At 37.5% G+C, this 16,352-nt stretch overlaps 1 protein-coding gene across 3 annotated transcripts in view; it reads left to right on the top strand.

Moving 5' to 3' along the window:
- Ddr (discoidin domain-containing receptor 2) overlaps window positions 1-16,352 on the top strand; it is a 529,507-nt gene that overhangs the window by 484,112 nt on the left and 29,043 nt on the right. For all 3 annotated transcript variants that reach the window (XM_076523238.1, XM_076523242.1, XM_033472527.2), the window contains 2 exons: window positions 4,079-4,171; window positions 12,833-12,974. In XM_076523238.1, the coding sequence (XP_076379353.1) occupies window positions 4,079-4,171; window positions 12,833-12,974 (235 nt within the window). The remainder of the gene's footprint in view (window positions 1-4,078; window positions 4,172-12,832; window positions 12,975-16,352) is intronic.

The following is a 16,352-nucleotide window of genomic DNA, read 5'->3' as shown; positions in this document are numbered from 1 at the left end:
TAAGATACACTTACCACCTTAATTTTCTCGATCGATACCAAAAAAAAAACGACTGTCGCACTTAAACAAATTTCGCACTATTTAAGACATAAGACAACAATAAGATACACTTACCACCTTAATTTTCTATCGATTCCAGAAAAAAAACGACTGTCGCACTTAAACAAATTTCGCACTATTTCAAATGCCTTCCACTCTACCACTTGTTGCCAAACATGCTCACGGAAAGTTAAAACGCGAAAATGTTGAAAGTACAGGTTGCCCGAATGACATACAGTGACTCTTGTTAACCCTTTGCACTCGAGTGGCGACCCTGAGGCGCCATCAAAAATTGTTATATCACGTTTAAAAATAATTTTAGCAATATCGAAGTTGTTTATATTTAAAAAAAAACATTACGAAGCGTAATTGTTGCTTGAGTCGTATGCATGAAATGCGGTAAGTTGTATGAAATGAAAATACTATAGAACGAAGAAACTATTTTAGATTTCGAGTTAAAGTTGCTTCGAGTGCAAAGGGTTAAGATTCGGACGCTTTTCAAAACGCAATAACTTTTTTAGAACTAGACTAAATGGCTCGAATTTCTTTTAGGCGATAGAGCGACCATAATTAGAGTGCTTTTTGAAAGTTTTGCTGTTGCTTAGAATGACAAAATATGAAATTAAAAAACTCTCGTTTTTTAGCTTTTTTGTCCGAGCCTATAACGAAAATTTAAAAAATGTGTTTTGTAGATCCCGGCAAGTTATATGCATGTTAGAAATTTCACCGAAATCGGTTAACTTTCGTATGAGCTGTAAACAATTAAATATCGCAAAATTCGCAGTTTTGTTCCGATGTTCGACACTTTCGACCAATAAGTGCGAGAAATTTGCAGGTTTCATAATCTTTGAACGCTTGTAACTTGACATTGCGTTAAACGATTTCATTTTTTAAATTCGGATAAAAACTCAATCAAAAGTTTCGGTTTTAAAAACATTTCTAACCGAAAACACATTTTCTAAATGTTCGTCTCAGGCTTAGACAAAGTAGTAAAAAACGAGTCTTTTATTTTGTTTCATCATTCCAAGTAATTTCTGTAACATTGTTCAACCATCACATCAAAATCAGCGGGGAAACATGTGAATTTTGAAATGCGTTAATTACGAAGTTCGCTTGGTCCACATACAAGTTCGTTTATGGAAATAATTATTTTATACCCGTAGGAAGATGCAAAAATTGTGTATCATTATGCTCGCTAACGATGAAGACCAGCGTTTGTGCGGAATTATCAGAAAAAAAAACCGTATCGTTTCATAACGGATCGATCCGGTCGTAGCCGGCAGGCATCAAACAAATCAATTCTGCAACAGACAGAATTAGATTCCCGTTCTGGCGTCGAGTTCAAGTTACTTGATTCTGTTAATTAAAGCGCCAACACAAACGAAACAGTTCCCGGTTCTCGGGTGTGTAGCAGGATCGTTGTGCCGTGTGTCGGGCGGCCACGTGGCGTTGGCGCTTTGGGGAACGCGGTCTCGAGATTCCTAAAGCGTTTTCCGATCCATATTTCCGTCGATCGGTTTTTATCGAGGCCGGGCTCCGTCAACGACGCCGAAAATCACCCGTCGACAACGATCAATTTTCCAGCGGGGTTTCGTCCGCCGGAAACATTACTCCCTGCTGTTACATAAACGCACACTAATTGAAATTTCGTGTTGCCCGCGGAATTCCTGTCGCGGCAAAAATCGCTGGCCAATATTCTTCTAAAGAAAACAATGTAACCTACCGTCCCGGTGTGTGTGTTTTTTCGTACCCTGTTGGGCGAGGGGCAAAAGAGTCGAGGGAGAGAGAGTGAGAGAGAGAGAGAGAGGAAGAGAGAGAGAGTGGGAGAGAGAGAGAAAGCGAGAGAGGGAGAGAGATAGGAAGCGAGAGAGAAGAAGCGAGAGAGGGAGAGAGAGTGAGGAAGCGAGAGAGGAAGCGAGAGAGGGCGAGAGAGAGAGAGAGGAAGCGAGAGAGGGAGAAAGCGAGAGAGAGTGAGAGAGAGAGAGGAAGCGAGAGAGAGTGAGGAAGCGAGAGAGGAAGCGAGAGAGGGAGAAAGCGAGAGAGTGAGAGAGAGAGAGGAAGCGAGAGAGAGAGGGAGAAAGCGAGAGAAGGAGAGAGAGAGAGGAAGCGATAGAGAGAGGGAGAGAGAGGAAGCGAGAGAGGGAGAGAGATAGGAAGCGAGAGAGAGAGAGAGAGAGAGAGAGAGGAAGCGAGAGAGGGAGAGAGAGGAAGCGATAGAGGGAGAGAGAGAGGAAGCGAGAGAGGGAGAGAGAGAAAGGGAATTTCGCTGGATCCGAATGAAATATATCGGCGCTCTTCATGAACACCAGCGTTCAACAATATTTACGCAGGTTCCGTTGACGTGGCTATCCCGCGGCCAAATAAATCTGTTCCACCGCGTAATCCGTTTACGAAAATGTTACCCGAAAGAGAGTCCAGTCCGCGTCCCGTTATTCGGACGGCTGTCTTCATTGTTGCATCAACGTTCGCGATCGTCGAGGTTATTACCGTCGCTACGGAATTTCGAAATAGTTCAAACTCGTTCAAATTCGAATCGGCACGTTTGACTCAAACCGATGATACGATTCAAACTTTCAAACAATTCGACTATTGATTTATGCTATTTCTTTTTCTTTTTTTTTGGTTTTACATAATTTGGCTATACATAACTTTTAGTTAAACGTGCTATGATTTTGCCCCACTAAATTTCAATAAAAAGTCATTCTTTTCAAATGAAATCGTTAAGACCAGCGAAATTCAATTCTATTGCGTTTCTTTGTGTTTATAGTGATATTTTGCACGTTTGCATAAAAATAGAACCTTAGCAGTGATGTTAAATAAATACCATTTACGTTAATTTTAATACTTCAACGGCCGCGGCAAACATCTCGAAAGTTTCATAAAATTGAAGTATTTTATTCAGTGAAGCATAAAAATTGCTTCAGCAAAGTTATGCGACATACATTACTTTTCCAACATTCTTACCTCTTAATTTTAATAAAATTAAGAAATTATAATTGACTGGCGAAGAAATTAATTTTCGAAAATTTCATTTGACATAACTCTGTTACCCATATGTGAGTATCGCGACGGTCAAAGTATTAATAGTATAATTATAAATCATTTTTCTAAAAGTACAATATTATGATACACCTCAATAATAATATAAACAGAATAAATTCGGTTAACAATATATAATTGCATTCTTCAAAAAGCTACACTGGATCTATTTTTACAATTCAGTGTCACGTATACCTAACTCCGGCCGTCAAAGTGTTAAAATGGATTTTTTGTCCCTGCATTCGCATCAATTCTCTCCAATTGTCCCTCAGCTTGTAAACAAAAACGGACAATTTGCGAAGAGGGGATACGATTAAATAATCGCCTCGCGGCTCATTTTTATACCCGCCGATCGTCAACAACTATAAAAACTCTAAAAACCAAATCGTCCATTTTTGTTTACAAGCTAAGGAACAATCGGAGAGAATTTACCGTACTTCGAACAGAAAGATCGAATCAATCCAGACAGCATTTAAAAAGAACGCGCGCCCCTGTTTCACAGAACTGAAAGCACGTACGTATACATACGCACCCCCCCCCCCCCCCACTCCCCCTGTAAACGGTGATTTGTCCCGTGCCAACGATGCCCGGGAATAATGGTGTCGCGAGCGATTCTAGCCGAAAAAGGGCCCATTGGCGATCGTTTCGAATGGAGGCAGTGGGGGGAAAAAACCGGAGAGCGGGTCGAAAGGGAGAAGTAGGAGAGAGAAAGCCCCCCGGTCGAAGTTTACTTCTATGGTGAAGGGAGAGACCCCGCGCGCGGCGGAACGATCGATCTCCGTCGGGCTTTTGTTGTTAATGCAAATGGTCGGTCGACGTGCGTCCGACTGTACTTTAAAGCGTCGTCATTTGCGGTATTGCGAGCCGATGCAAACGACCGGTCGTGTACATAACGCGATACGGACACGCGGGGCCGCGTGCCCACACAGACATGCCGCGGCAGAGTTTCTCGAGGAGCAAACTTCAAGATGGAACCACCCCCCCGTTCTTCGTGTTGCAGTTTCGGCACGCTGGTTTACATGGCCACGCAAATAGCATCCGGCATGAAACACCTCGAGGAAATGGACTTCGTGCATCGGGATCTCGCCACAAGGTAACGACAGACAGTCTCTCATAGATTACTTTAAGGCAAACTTCGGCGATCAGTCATTCGTTCGGCGATACCCCCCTGGTCTGAGAGAGGCCTTTACGCCCTTCGCCACGGTACGGCGCGGCGCGACGCGGGAGAACGCGTTTTCTCTGGAGTGAAAACAACCGCCGAACTGATACGGTTCGCAGCTCCTGTTCGAAGTCGACAAGACGATTTTAACATCCCCGCCGTTCGGAACTTCGGGCCCGAAGATAGATATATCCGTGTCTGTCGTGGCGGAGGTGCTTGGGTTTCGTGGGGAAGCGATGTCGGTTTCCTGGGTCATTAATTCTATTTGCTATGCTGCTGCTGGTCCATTCGAGGGTATCGAACTGGAGTCGTCAAACGGAAGTCATTCTTCGGAATTAGGGAGGAGGGCGGCTACGGACGATTTAAAAGCTGTTTCGCTGTTCCAGTTGTTCGAGGGTCTCGGATATTCAACCGCGAAAAATTGTTTTACATTAGGACCGCCAAAAATTATATAACATTCAGGTGTTTCATTTAATTTAATTAAAATTCTTCTTCATGGAACTAGGACATTATAGCGCATCAGCGTGAAAATAACTTTTTAGATCTGATTAAATCATTTTGTCAGCCACACATGGGCGAGAAGACGGTCGATTTGTTAATATACCTTTAATTTGATTACAATGAAATAATGCGACCGAGATTTTCCAATAAATCTTTTTCTATCAACTTGGAGATTTATGAAGCGTATTCAGACCGAATAATTGATAAAAACGATATATGTAGTCGTTTTGTTCTACTTGAACTACACAAGAAAAAGTGTTAATTTTTATTTCGTTTTCACTGTTAGCTCATGATAATAATAATTTTTATTCAGAAATCGTCTGGTCTAGCTTGAAATTTTATTCGTTATAAAGTTACGGTACATTTTTTTTTGTTTTATGTAAACCATCATTTTCATAAAATGTTTTATAATTGTTTTATCGAGCAGGATATTAAAAATGAAAAATTACTTGCACGAGCTAGAACATTTTTATTGATAACAATAAATCAAAAATTGTATTAGATTTTACTAATACACGCAAATGCGTACTTTCATTATTTTACTAATATAAACGAATGTAATAAATGCATAATGATTATATCTAGCTGATACAATTCAGACCATTTGATCTTGTAATTCCTAAATTTCTAATTTTCTGTATTCACTTCTTATCTTATCATTTGCTTCACAGCTGCAACGATTAGAACTTTTTCGATCGTCGTTATGTGTCAAAAGAAAAAGAAAATATTTATTGTGTGTCCAGATATACTTGATAGCTTAAATGTTTGATGACACGAGAACAGAATTTTGTTCCGACTTCAAAGAAGGCAATAATATTCATACTCAACAAGTTATTATATTAGATGTTCTCAATGTGCGGTAAAGGGTTAACGATTGTTTCTGATTGTTCGATAGTGCAAGTTTTGATTTACAAACTCACTCGATTACTTCTTTAATTAGTTACTACTTTAGAGTAATTCTATCGGAAATACTCATCTTACTACTACCAACCACTTTGAAATTCATACTGATGTTGATTTAAGGTAAAAGACAATTTTTCTTATCGAACTGTGCCATTTCATTCAAAAGTGACAGAGGAAGTATTTTCACGGTGAAATAACATTACCTGAAGTTGAAAATCAACTTCATTCTATCTATTCTACTCTCGCGACGTCTTTAAAAAAACACAAATTCTGACATTTTTGATATACAATTTGTGCCTCGTGAAGTAGTATATTGAAGGATATAATCGAGATCGAATAAAAATAGATATTTAGGTCCGCGGAACTGTCAAATATCTCCACCTTAATTCAAACAGGTACATATCAATAATGAATGCAGAAACTTAAATTGCTCCCTCCTCGGAGTATCATGTTTTCCACGTTATCAGATGTAAATGACTCTAATGGACGCGATAGTAGAAAACTTTCCAAATATAGATGTAACTTCGTGTTCCTCCTACATTCTACCGCGCTTAGATCAGCCGCCATTAGTTCGAGTATATTGATCTCTTACGAGCCGGAGTGTATCTAAAAAATAATCTGTACATAAAAATTCAACTAAGCGTTCGTTTAAAAAAAAGGCTTCAAAGTTGCTTAGTTTTAAAACTGTAGGAACCGAATAGGGTAAGTGTAGGTATTACTGCGGTTTCTCAATGAACTTTGACAGAGAAAATACGACCTTTTACGCCAATAAATTGACAACCTGAGCGATACCTATTATTATTTAATTTGCATATTTACTTCACTCAAAATATTGCACCTCTGGAAACACAAAATTTCATTAAAAAATAGAGTGCAAGGAAACCATTCTTCTGCATATATTATTGCGGTTACGTATCTATTACTTCGAGCCAAATACTGCGGACGTTCCGATTACTGCATGTCGAGGTTGACATAACCCATTTTCTTTTAAATACAGACACAGCTACAATTCCTAGGATCAAGACATTTTCTCTATAGCACTTTACAAATTAGGTATAGGTAATATCAAACGTGTTCGCACCGGCTCGTCGAGAACTGCACTGTATAGGTTAAGGTACGCAGTTCAATAAAGCACCGCAGTAATGTACACACATAGTAAAAAAACTGTGCGCCAAATACTGTGTTAGTAAATAATATTTGAGGATAGATGATAGTAACAGTGTACGACGATTTTTTATCAAAATAATGATTACTTTATCTAAAGGTAACGTTAAAACGAATACTTTATTATTAATTACCAAAATATAAATGTCTTTCGAATCAGCGTTCAAAGCTGTTATTACGAGAATTTCATTTCAAGACTCGACGTTTTCATAAGCTTCCGAATATCAAAAGTCAATAAATGAATGAAAACTGCGATTCCTGTTACTTGTATACAATAAATTATCAATATTAAACGTATCAAAAATTATGAGATTCATTTTTAGATGATTACACACTATAAAATGTTAGATTTTATTACATTTATAAAATACCGCAGTATTTGGGGCCTTTGCAGTAATGGAGCCTTCGCGGGCCAAATCAGTAAAAACGAAGTAATCGTGAAACATCGGTCGTAAAATATTAGCTGCGAAATCTTAGTTGTAAAAATTGAGAACGCTGAAAATTGGCAGCCTCCATTTCCACGCTATCGACGGAATATCGTAAAAACAATCTCAAGTATTTTAAAGCTCGTTTCGATGAAATGAAATGCAACGAAAATAATTTCCAATGCACTGAAATCGTAAAAATGATTCGATTCGCGTTAACGATCCGGTGCAGCCGTCGTCGACGAAGAAATTTTCGACTCGTTGTGCTTACAGCCTGACCAGACCGAGGCTCTGTATTCGTTTATAGCAGGGCAGTTTTGATTTAGAAACTCTGCGTCGTGTCGGCCGGCGCAGTTGCTTCAGCCTGGCAGCGCCATTAAAACTGTACACGTCTCGCGGAGGATAGCCGGAGTCACGTGTTCGAATTATTAACTCTAATCATAAAGTTTAATTATAATGCACCGTGTCGCAGACGGTCTCGCCGCCGCGCATAAACGCGGAACACGCGCTCAGCTCGGCTCAGCGGGGCTCGGCGCGGCTCGGCGCTGAAATTAATTGCCTGTTGATTTATAGAAACGAGTGTTGAGCCGAACGGGCCAATAACCGGCCGGCCAACGGCAAATAAAACCGTGTATATGAAGCGGGGCTTGGCAACCCTTTGAGTCCTTGCCGATTAAACGGTGAAATCGCGCAAACAATTTGCACGCATTATCGCCTGCCGCGAAACCCGCCGCGAGAAAAACTCTCGCGATTCCGCTCCGCGAAAGGGGCAACCGGCTCACAAAACATTTGACGGCCGCGTTAATACAAACGGCCCGGCTGCTGAACAGCCTCTGAACGAGCTCCGAACCGGCTCGACGATCCTTTCGAATACTCTAATCATGTCGAGCTCGTTTGCGCACGTAATGAGCACGATTGTTTGTAATTAATATCATGAACAAAGCGTGAACATTATACCGGCAGCGCTCTCTGTCATTTCGCCGTACAATTGAACGTCAAACGCATTTCCCCCCGGTGTGTCCTTCCAGCGTGCCGAGAGATTAATTAAAGCGCGCAATAAAATTTTCCAAAGCGCTTCACCGACCCTGTCGACTGCGCTTAAATCGTCTCTCAGCGTGACAGCTTCAAAGGATTGTTCTTTTACGATCGTTTTCTTGTAGCTTCTTATTTTGCGAATACCGTACCGACGACTGGTATGGATTACTATTTCGTAATTACTATGGTTCTTTGGTACATGAATTATTGGATTTATTTCAGAAGAAAGCACAGATCGATGAAACGATAGAAATTGCTTTCGCGCCGGATTTGATTTCATCGAATCGGCGTTGGATCGTTTGTGAAGAGCTTGCAAGGAAAATATATAAATATATTTTATAATATATTTTTTCTATGTAGTAAAAATATATTTTATGTTTTTATATATATTTTTATATGTATTATATATATATATATTTTATTATATTATTATATTATATTGTATTATATTATACTATATATATATATATATATATATATATATATATATATTTATATTATATTTATTATGTTATATATTATATTATATATATATATTTATTTATATTATATTTATTATATTATATATTATATATATTTTTTATATTTATATATATATATATAATAAATATATTTTATAAATATATTTTGCTTGTCCATTCGGTGGCGGGAAAAAATTAGATTCATGAATTTTATTCCATCTTCTCCCTTAATCGCCAGACTGAGAAAAATTGGACGTCAGTTAGATATTTTATCTCATTGAAAATATAATATAAATACGATGTAATGAAAATTTCGCTAAATTCTTCCATTTTCGATTCTTTTCGAATTGAAACAGAAGAAATTTTCTAGGGAATTATCGTTTTTGCAAGATACCGTAGGAACATCTGCACATATTTGCATAAAAATCTGCAATCTAGTGACAATATGATATAATTAATCTAACAATATAAAAATATTCTCTTTGCAAAGATTTGAAGCTATTCCAACTATTCCAATTATTGCTAACAAATTTAAATATTGAAGTTCTGAACAATTCTTTAATTTGCATTGGAATAACAGCAATGTACCAGAATGTTTGCACACTTTCGCAAATTTTCCCTGTAATCTGCTAATGGTTTATTGTCGATTTCTCTACGTATATTGCAATTGAAAGCCGATATTTGCGATTTGAACGCTGCTGCTCTTTTATATTAAATAAATATTTAATGTGTGATGTTTAAAATTATTAAAACTTAATTTTAATACAATACTATTATGTTGCATCAGGCATGCCCTAAACTCCATTTATGTCTATTGTTTTATAACAATGACGAGATTACTTTTACTCAAACTCGGTTCAATATATGCTTTGATAAAAGAGATAATCAATACATTTCTCATTGAAACATTTTTATTGCCTCAGTAATCGTAAAAGACACGACTGTGATTAAATTTGACTAGTAATTAAAATTGATACATTTAAAGACAGAATTTGAAACGAACCTTTTATATCCCACTGCAACTCTAAATTCGCGTACTGATACGTAACTGTTTTGAAATTTAATTTGAAGTATAATATAAAATTTTACATATTGAAATTTTTAAATGATACTTCACACATCAGAGTAAATTCACCATCTTAAAAATTGTAAATTCCTCGTTCATTTATATCCGAAGGCTGCTATATCGTTGAAACTCCCTTCGAAATGTTTCGAAAACTTGCAACATTTTTCGACCGTCGAAGCAGCAGAGGCAGCTGATCCGGCGGCGGCAGAAAATTGTCACCGAGTCTGTCGAGAAAGCCGAGAACCGACAGTACTCCGAGGCAGGCGTAAAATAAAAGCGTCGCGGTAGCTACTAAACTGTTCCTCCATCCGCCACGGTATACGATAAACGCCCGGTTTTACGTGCAAATCAGCGCGAAACTTCGAACGACCATCGCTTCCGACGTGCTCGGAACCTTTCCACCGCGAGCCGCTTAAAAGCCGCTCCCTTTGCGAGCCTCCAAATGGTCCTCCAGAATGCATCGCTGCCAGGCGCGAGGCTTTAACGCGTGCGGAAAACGCAAAAGAGCAAGATGGGGACCAAGGATTTCCTTTAGAGAAAAACGTCCCCCCCCCCCCGCGATAGTTACCATCGTGTAAAGTGCCGAGCTTCGAATACACCGCTCGTAACTATTCGCACGATTTTAACAGTGTCCATTTCATTCTGTTCCTCAAAGGCTTCATCAAACCTTTCATCTTTCGTTGGTTAGATCATTCGTCAATTTATATTCGATACGATCATTTCATAATACCAGAAACACGATCGAAAATATTTCTACGGAAATTAAGGTATAGACTACGGTTTTTTACATAGGAAAAATATTGTCATTATTCAAGATTCGTGATATTTCTACATTGTTTAAAAAACAGAGGATCGTTAGATTAGCAAAATGATCTATATCCTCAATTTTCCAAAATAATCTGTAAAAATAGAAATTCATTCTATTCTCTAAAATTAGAAATTCATTCGCATATTTATTTACAAATATTTTTAAATATAGAATAGAATATGTTTCACCAAGTGCATTAAATGATCTGAAACATTTCATTTTACAGACACTGTTTCACCAATGTTTTACAAACATTGGTTGTCAAAACATTATTGATATGAACAAATGAGTAAAACTTGCTCGATACGTTATTTATCCGATGATCACGAGTCGAAAATTTCATTAAAAAGATTCAGAAGATATTAACAACTTCGTCTGGAACGATTATTTGAAACAAAAAAAGATCGAGTTCGTTCTGGATAGAGTTCTGTTATTAGAAAGCTTATTAATAGATTTTCGGTGAATGAAATAATGTTTTAGGTTAAAAGCTGCTACATGCACAAATATTATTCGGTATGTCACTGAAATCATTCCACCGTTGCGGAAAGTTAGCATTGATAGTCGACAAACCTGATGCATCGAGTTGAAAGCCTCGGTCGAAGCAAGGTCTTCTCCGGCGAAGTTAGATCCCCCTTGAGATTTGCGAACCGTGTGCTAAGCACTTGTCCACGTATCTCCGACTGACAGGATAGGGGAACCAAAATAATCCACTCGGCCTTGCAGACGGATTGTCTCGTGAAATCTGCTCCCTCTTCTGGCAGTAGGTACCGGCGATGTGTCCTAAGTATTATACAAAGACAAGCAGGGTCGAACGAATGACGAGAGCCAAATGGAAAAAGGATTAACTACCGAGGCGCACGGTACCAGTCTTTTACTATGTTGTATCATTGAATATTGAAGTACTTAGCTGCTTTTGCGGATCAAAAGGAGAATATAGCGTGGTATTACTTCGGACGCACCAAATACTACGGTACTTTATAAAAGTTATAAAATCCAACATTTTATAGTGTGTAATCTTCTAAAAATGAACCTTATAATTTTTGATATGTTTAATATCGATAATTTATTGTATACAATCATATTTACGATTTCAGTGCACTGGAAATTATCTTCGTTGCATTTCATTTCATCGAAACGAGCTTTAAAATACTTGAGATTGTTTTTACGATATTCCGCCGATAGCGTGGAGATGGACGCTGCCAATTTTCAGCGTTCTCAATTTTTTACAACTAAGATTTCGCAGCTAATATTTTACGACCGATGTTTCACGATTACTTCGTTTTTGCTGATTTGGCCCGCGAAGGCCACATTACTGCAATGGCCCCAAATACTGCGGTATTTTACAAATGTAATAAAATCTAACATTTTGTAGTGTGTAATCATCTAAAAATGAACCTCATAATTTTTGATACGTTTAATATTGATAATTTATTGTATACAAGTAACAGCAATCGCAGTTTTTATTCATTTATTGACTTTTGATATTCGGAAGCTTATGAAAACGTCGAGTCTTGAAATGAAATTCTCGTAATAACAGCTTTGAACGCTGATTCGAAAGGCATTTATATTTTGGTAATTAATAATAAAGTATTCGTTTTAGCGTTACCTTTAGATAAAGTAATCATTATTTTGATAAAAAATCGACGTACACTGTTACTATCATCTATTCTCAAATATTATTTACTAACACAGTATTTGGCGCACAGATTTTTGCTATGTGTGTACATTACTGCGGTGCTTTATTGAACTGCGTATCTTAACCTATACAGTGCAGTTCTCGACGAGCCGACGCGAACACGTTTGATATTACCTATACCTAATTTGTAAAGTGCTATAGAGAAAATATCTTGATCCTAGGAATTGTAGCTGTGTCTGTATTTAAAAGAAAATGGGTTATGTCAACCTTGACATGCAGTGATCGGAACGTCCGCAGTATTTGGCTCGCAGTAATGGATACATAACCGCAGTAATATATGCAGAAGAATGGTTTCCTTGCATTCCACTTTTTAATGAAATTTTGTGTTTCCAGAGATCCAATATTTTGAGTGAAGTAAATATGCAAATTAAATAATAATAGGTATCGCTCGAGTTGTCAATTTATTGGCGTAAAAGGTCGTATTTTCTCTGTCAGAGTTCGCCTTCATTGAGAAACCGCAGTAATACCTACACCTATTCTACTTATGGGAGACATTCGCTGGTTGAAAACAAAAATGAATCGTGGGCTTGTTGCAGAAACTGCTTGGTGAGCCGCGGTTATACGGTGAAAGTGTCGGATCTGGGCTCCGGAAGGAACGCTTACGCCGCTGACTACTTCCAGGTGGAGGGCCGACCTGCGCTTCCAATTCGGTGGATGGCATGGGAATCCATGCTAATGGTAAGTAATTAATTAGTCTTTGACGAGACAATTGGTCGGAATTCCATCCGTCCGTATCGATAATTCGAACGGTTTAATTGGCTGAGTTTGTCGCACGGTGTAAGAAGGAGAGCTGGACGGACTACTGCTACCTCATCACAAAATCTCTGTAACGCTAAAAGTTTACTTCTGTATGTAAAATACGTTATAAAATATCTGTAGAATACATTGGTTTTTTATAGTATAGTTGCATAAGTGTGGTATTTACCATGGTAGCGCTACGGTAGTGAATACTGTACACATTCTAGAAACTCTCATCGATGGTTCGGAATTTTCACTAGAGCTCCTAGTGGACTATATGAGAAGTAAATCTTTAACGTCGTAAGAATAGGTATGAAGTCGGTCCTTCTCTCATTCCTATACTGTGATTTGACGCGATTGCGGTGTGTAGAACGATGAAATTTGAGTCTAAGAAAAATATTTATCTTTATCGATATTGATTATATTATTGTAATAATATATTATTAATATAATAGAATAATAATAATATAATAATAATATTAATTAATATATATATTATATAATATATTATTATTATTGTAATAATATATTATTACAATAATATTATTATAATTATATAATAATAATTATAATTATATAATATTATATTACAATAATATAATCAATATCGATAGAGATAAATATTTTTCTTAGACTTAAATATATTATACCAAATTATATTAAATATATTATATCAAATATATTAATATATATTATTATATTACATATATATTATAATCGTTTCAATCTTTTTAAGCATCAATATCGATAGAGATAAATATTTTTCTTAGACTCAAATTTCATCGTTCTACACACCGCAATTATAATTAATCCGCATTATGGTTAAAATTTTATAAAACATTTCAAGGATTTAAGGATCAACAAAATCACAATTATTATTTTAAAAATGTCATGAAAAAACACATCGTACCACAGTTTAACCAAGAATATACGTTTACTTTTTCTTACATTCTTTAGTTTTTTAATTCAAGATTTAAATATGAAACGCGTGTATCATTACGCGAGTAAATTATTTCAATGATTTTGAAGTAATGCTATGTATAATAACAAATTGCTGTGCTTTTAATTTTTCTTCGAGCATAATTAACTTTATATTTATTGCATAACACATATCATATTCTTTTCTTAGTTCATTTTGTTTATTTTTTTAATAAAAAGATTTAATACATTCAATTCGATAAACACAAAATTAATCATACCCGAAAACAAATCAAAGGCACAGCAATTGGTGATCCCGCAGTAACCTGCTTGTATGCAACAGTTGAAAATTAACGTACGCGACAACATTGAATACGAAATCGAAGAAAGTTGAAGACAACAGCGCGTCAACTACTTATTTCCGTAAATTCAATCTTTCGTATGATCCGTTTCCACGGTTCTTTCAACAACTGCCACAAGTTCGACACACACATTTCCGTGTCCGTGTGTTTTAAACCTAACGAGCGTAATAGCAATCGCTCTCGATAACGAGTACCGAATTAAGTTTCGACACGATAGACCCCAACGGACGAATTGTATACGATTTCTATCGGTAGTCGAGGTCGGGAAAGGAGAGAGGAAAAAAAAGCGCGAGCCCGATCGAATGGTTTTATTTCGTGCCGTTTCGGTCAGTGACGTTTAAATGGACCGTGGCTGCGCATCCGCGCGATGAAACTCGCTTTGGTTTTCGCGGATGCCTATCGTCCGTTGTTTTGCACGCTCGAAATCAAAGCCTCGCTTTTCGCACTCGAACAGATGAACGTTTTTATGCTTCTCCTCCCTCTGTGCGCGCGCGCGCGCGCGCGTATGCGTATTGTTTTCACTATTTGCCCTCAAGATTCGTCGATCCACACGGTTTTAGCAAGCTGAAACAACAGCGATCATTGTTTAATAGCTGGCTTCCACGCGCGCCTCGGCCTGATTCGACTACGAATCTGCCTCGAGCCGGTTAGAAGCCATTTTAACCTTCCTCCTTGTTCAGAAACCCATCCACGCTGATCCACGGGGATCGGAGGAACTCGAAGTGGATTCAAACAGTCGGGGAACAGGGTGGAACCGGAGCGAGCAGATTACGCTGCATTAAGTAGCTATAATAACCTGATACATTTGCTTTTTAATCACGTTCGTGACTCCAATCTGTAGATACCAATTAGCCACGGTACACTAAATTCTCCCTAATTTGTCTTCGGCTTGCAAACAAGAATGAATCATTTGGGAAGAGGAGACAGGATTGTTCGAGCCTTGTATCTCGTTTTGATAATTGTTGACCATCTATATAAAAGTGAGCTGTGTAAAAATGAGCCGCGAGACTCGGATAATCGCAAGTTATCCACTTTTGTTTACAAGCTGCAGGAAAATTAGCGAGAATTTACTGTATATCCGTACAGGGAGGAAACATGAAACTGTTTAAAACTTTGTATTCTTTATGCAACAAACAGGCTTCTTTAATCCAAAACTAATTGCCGTGTAAATCTAAATCAACCACGAAATGATCGTTCCGAGTATATCGCTATAGAACTCCACTTATCTGGATTCCATTTGTTGGAACGAAATTTTAGGGAATGCTCGATTTAGTGAGCTTTTGCTGATCTCCTATTGTCCGAGCCACTATCGAGCGTATAAATTAAGCCCAATTAAGCGTACATCTAGGCATCGTGAACATAAACAAATGTAAACTCAGCAGTTTTTCTTTTGCTTGTCCTCTTATTACGTGAACCTGTCCGGTTATATGAAGCGATTGTTCTCGCCGAGTTCACATAAATGGAGTCGTACCGTACAGATTTTAACCCTTAGCACTCCGAACCATTCTGGACGTTGGCTACCGACTACTCGGCGCCACTTTTCGGCAGAAACGGGCATTTACAGACCCTCGTATTATTTAGTATGGTTTTGGAACTAACTAACATATTATAATGATATTGGACTTATATGAATTGGCTGAAATCGAGAAATTTGCAAAAAAATCAATATTTTATTTTTTATAATTTTGTTATTGTTTGTTTTATAATTTTGTTTTGTTGTTGTGATCGCTATCTATGCGAACTCTTTCTCTCGCCGCCTTGTTGCTTGGACGATATTGCTATCGCTGCTATCAAAACGATAGACTAACTCTAGAAGAAAACCTTCTACAGTTAGTCTTTCCAACATATCTGTATAAACGTCTATCCGGAGCTCATCTTCGCTACTACTTGTGTCATGAGACTCATACGTGTTTGAACGTTTTGCCATTGTTCTAATAAAAAATATGAATAAATGCATAGGTTGAAAATTTCTAATTGTTATTACTAACTCACAAGATGATATTTACCGAAAAAACTTTTACCAAACAATTTATTTACC

This window comes from Megalopta genalis, chromosome 1 (assembly GCF_051020955.1).
Source record: "Megalopta genalis isolate 19385.01 chromosome 1, iyMegGena1_principal, whole genome shotgun sequence".
Classification (NCBI taxonomy): domain Eukaryota; kingdom Metazoa; phylum Arthropoda; class Insecta; order Hymenoptera; family Halictidae; genus Megalopta; species Megalopta genalis.
Note: the sequence above shows the minus strand (reverse complement) of the source record. Positions and strands in the feature narration are given on the sequence as shown.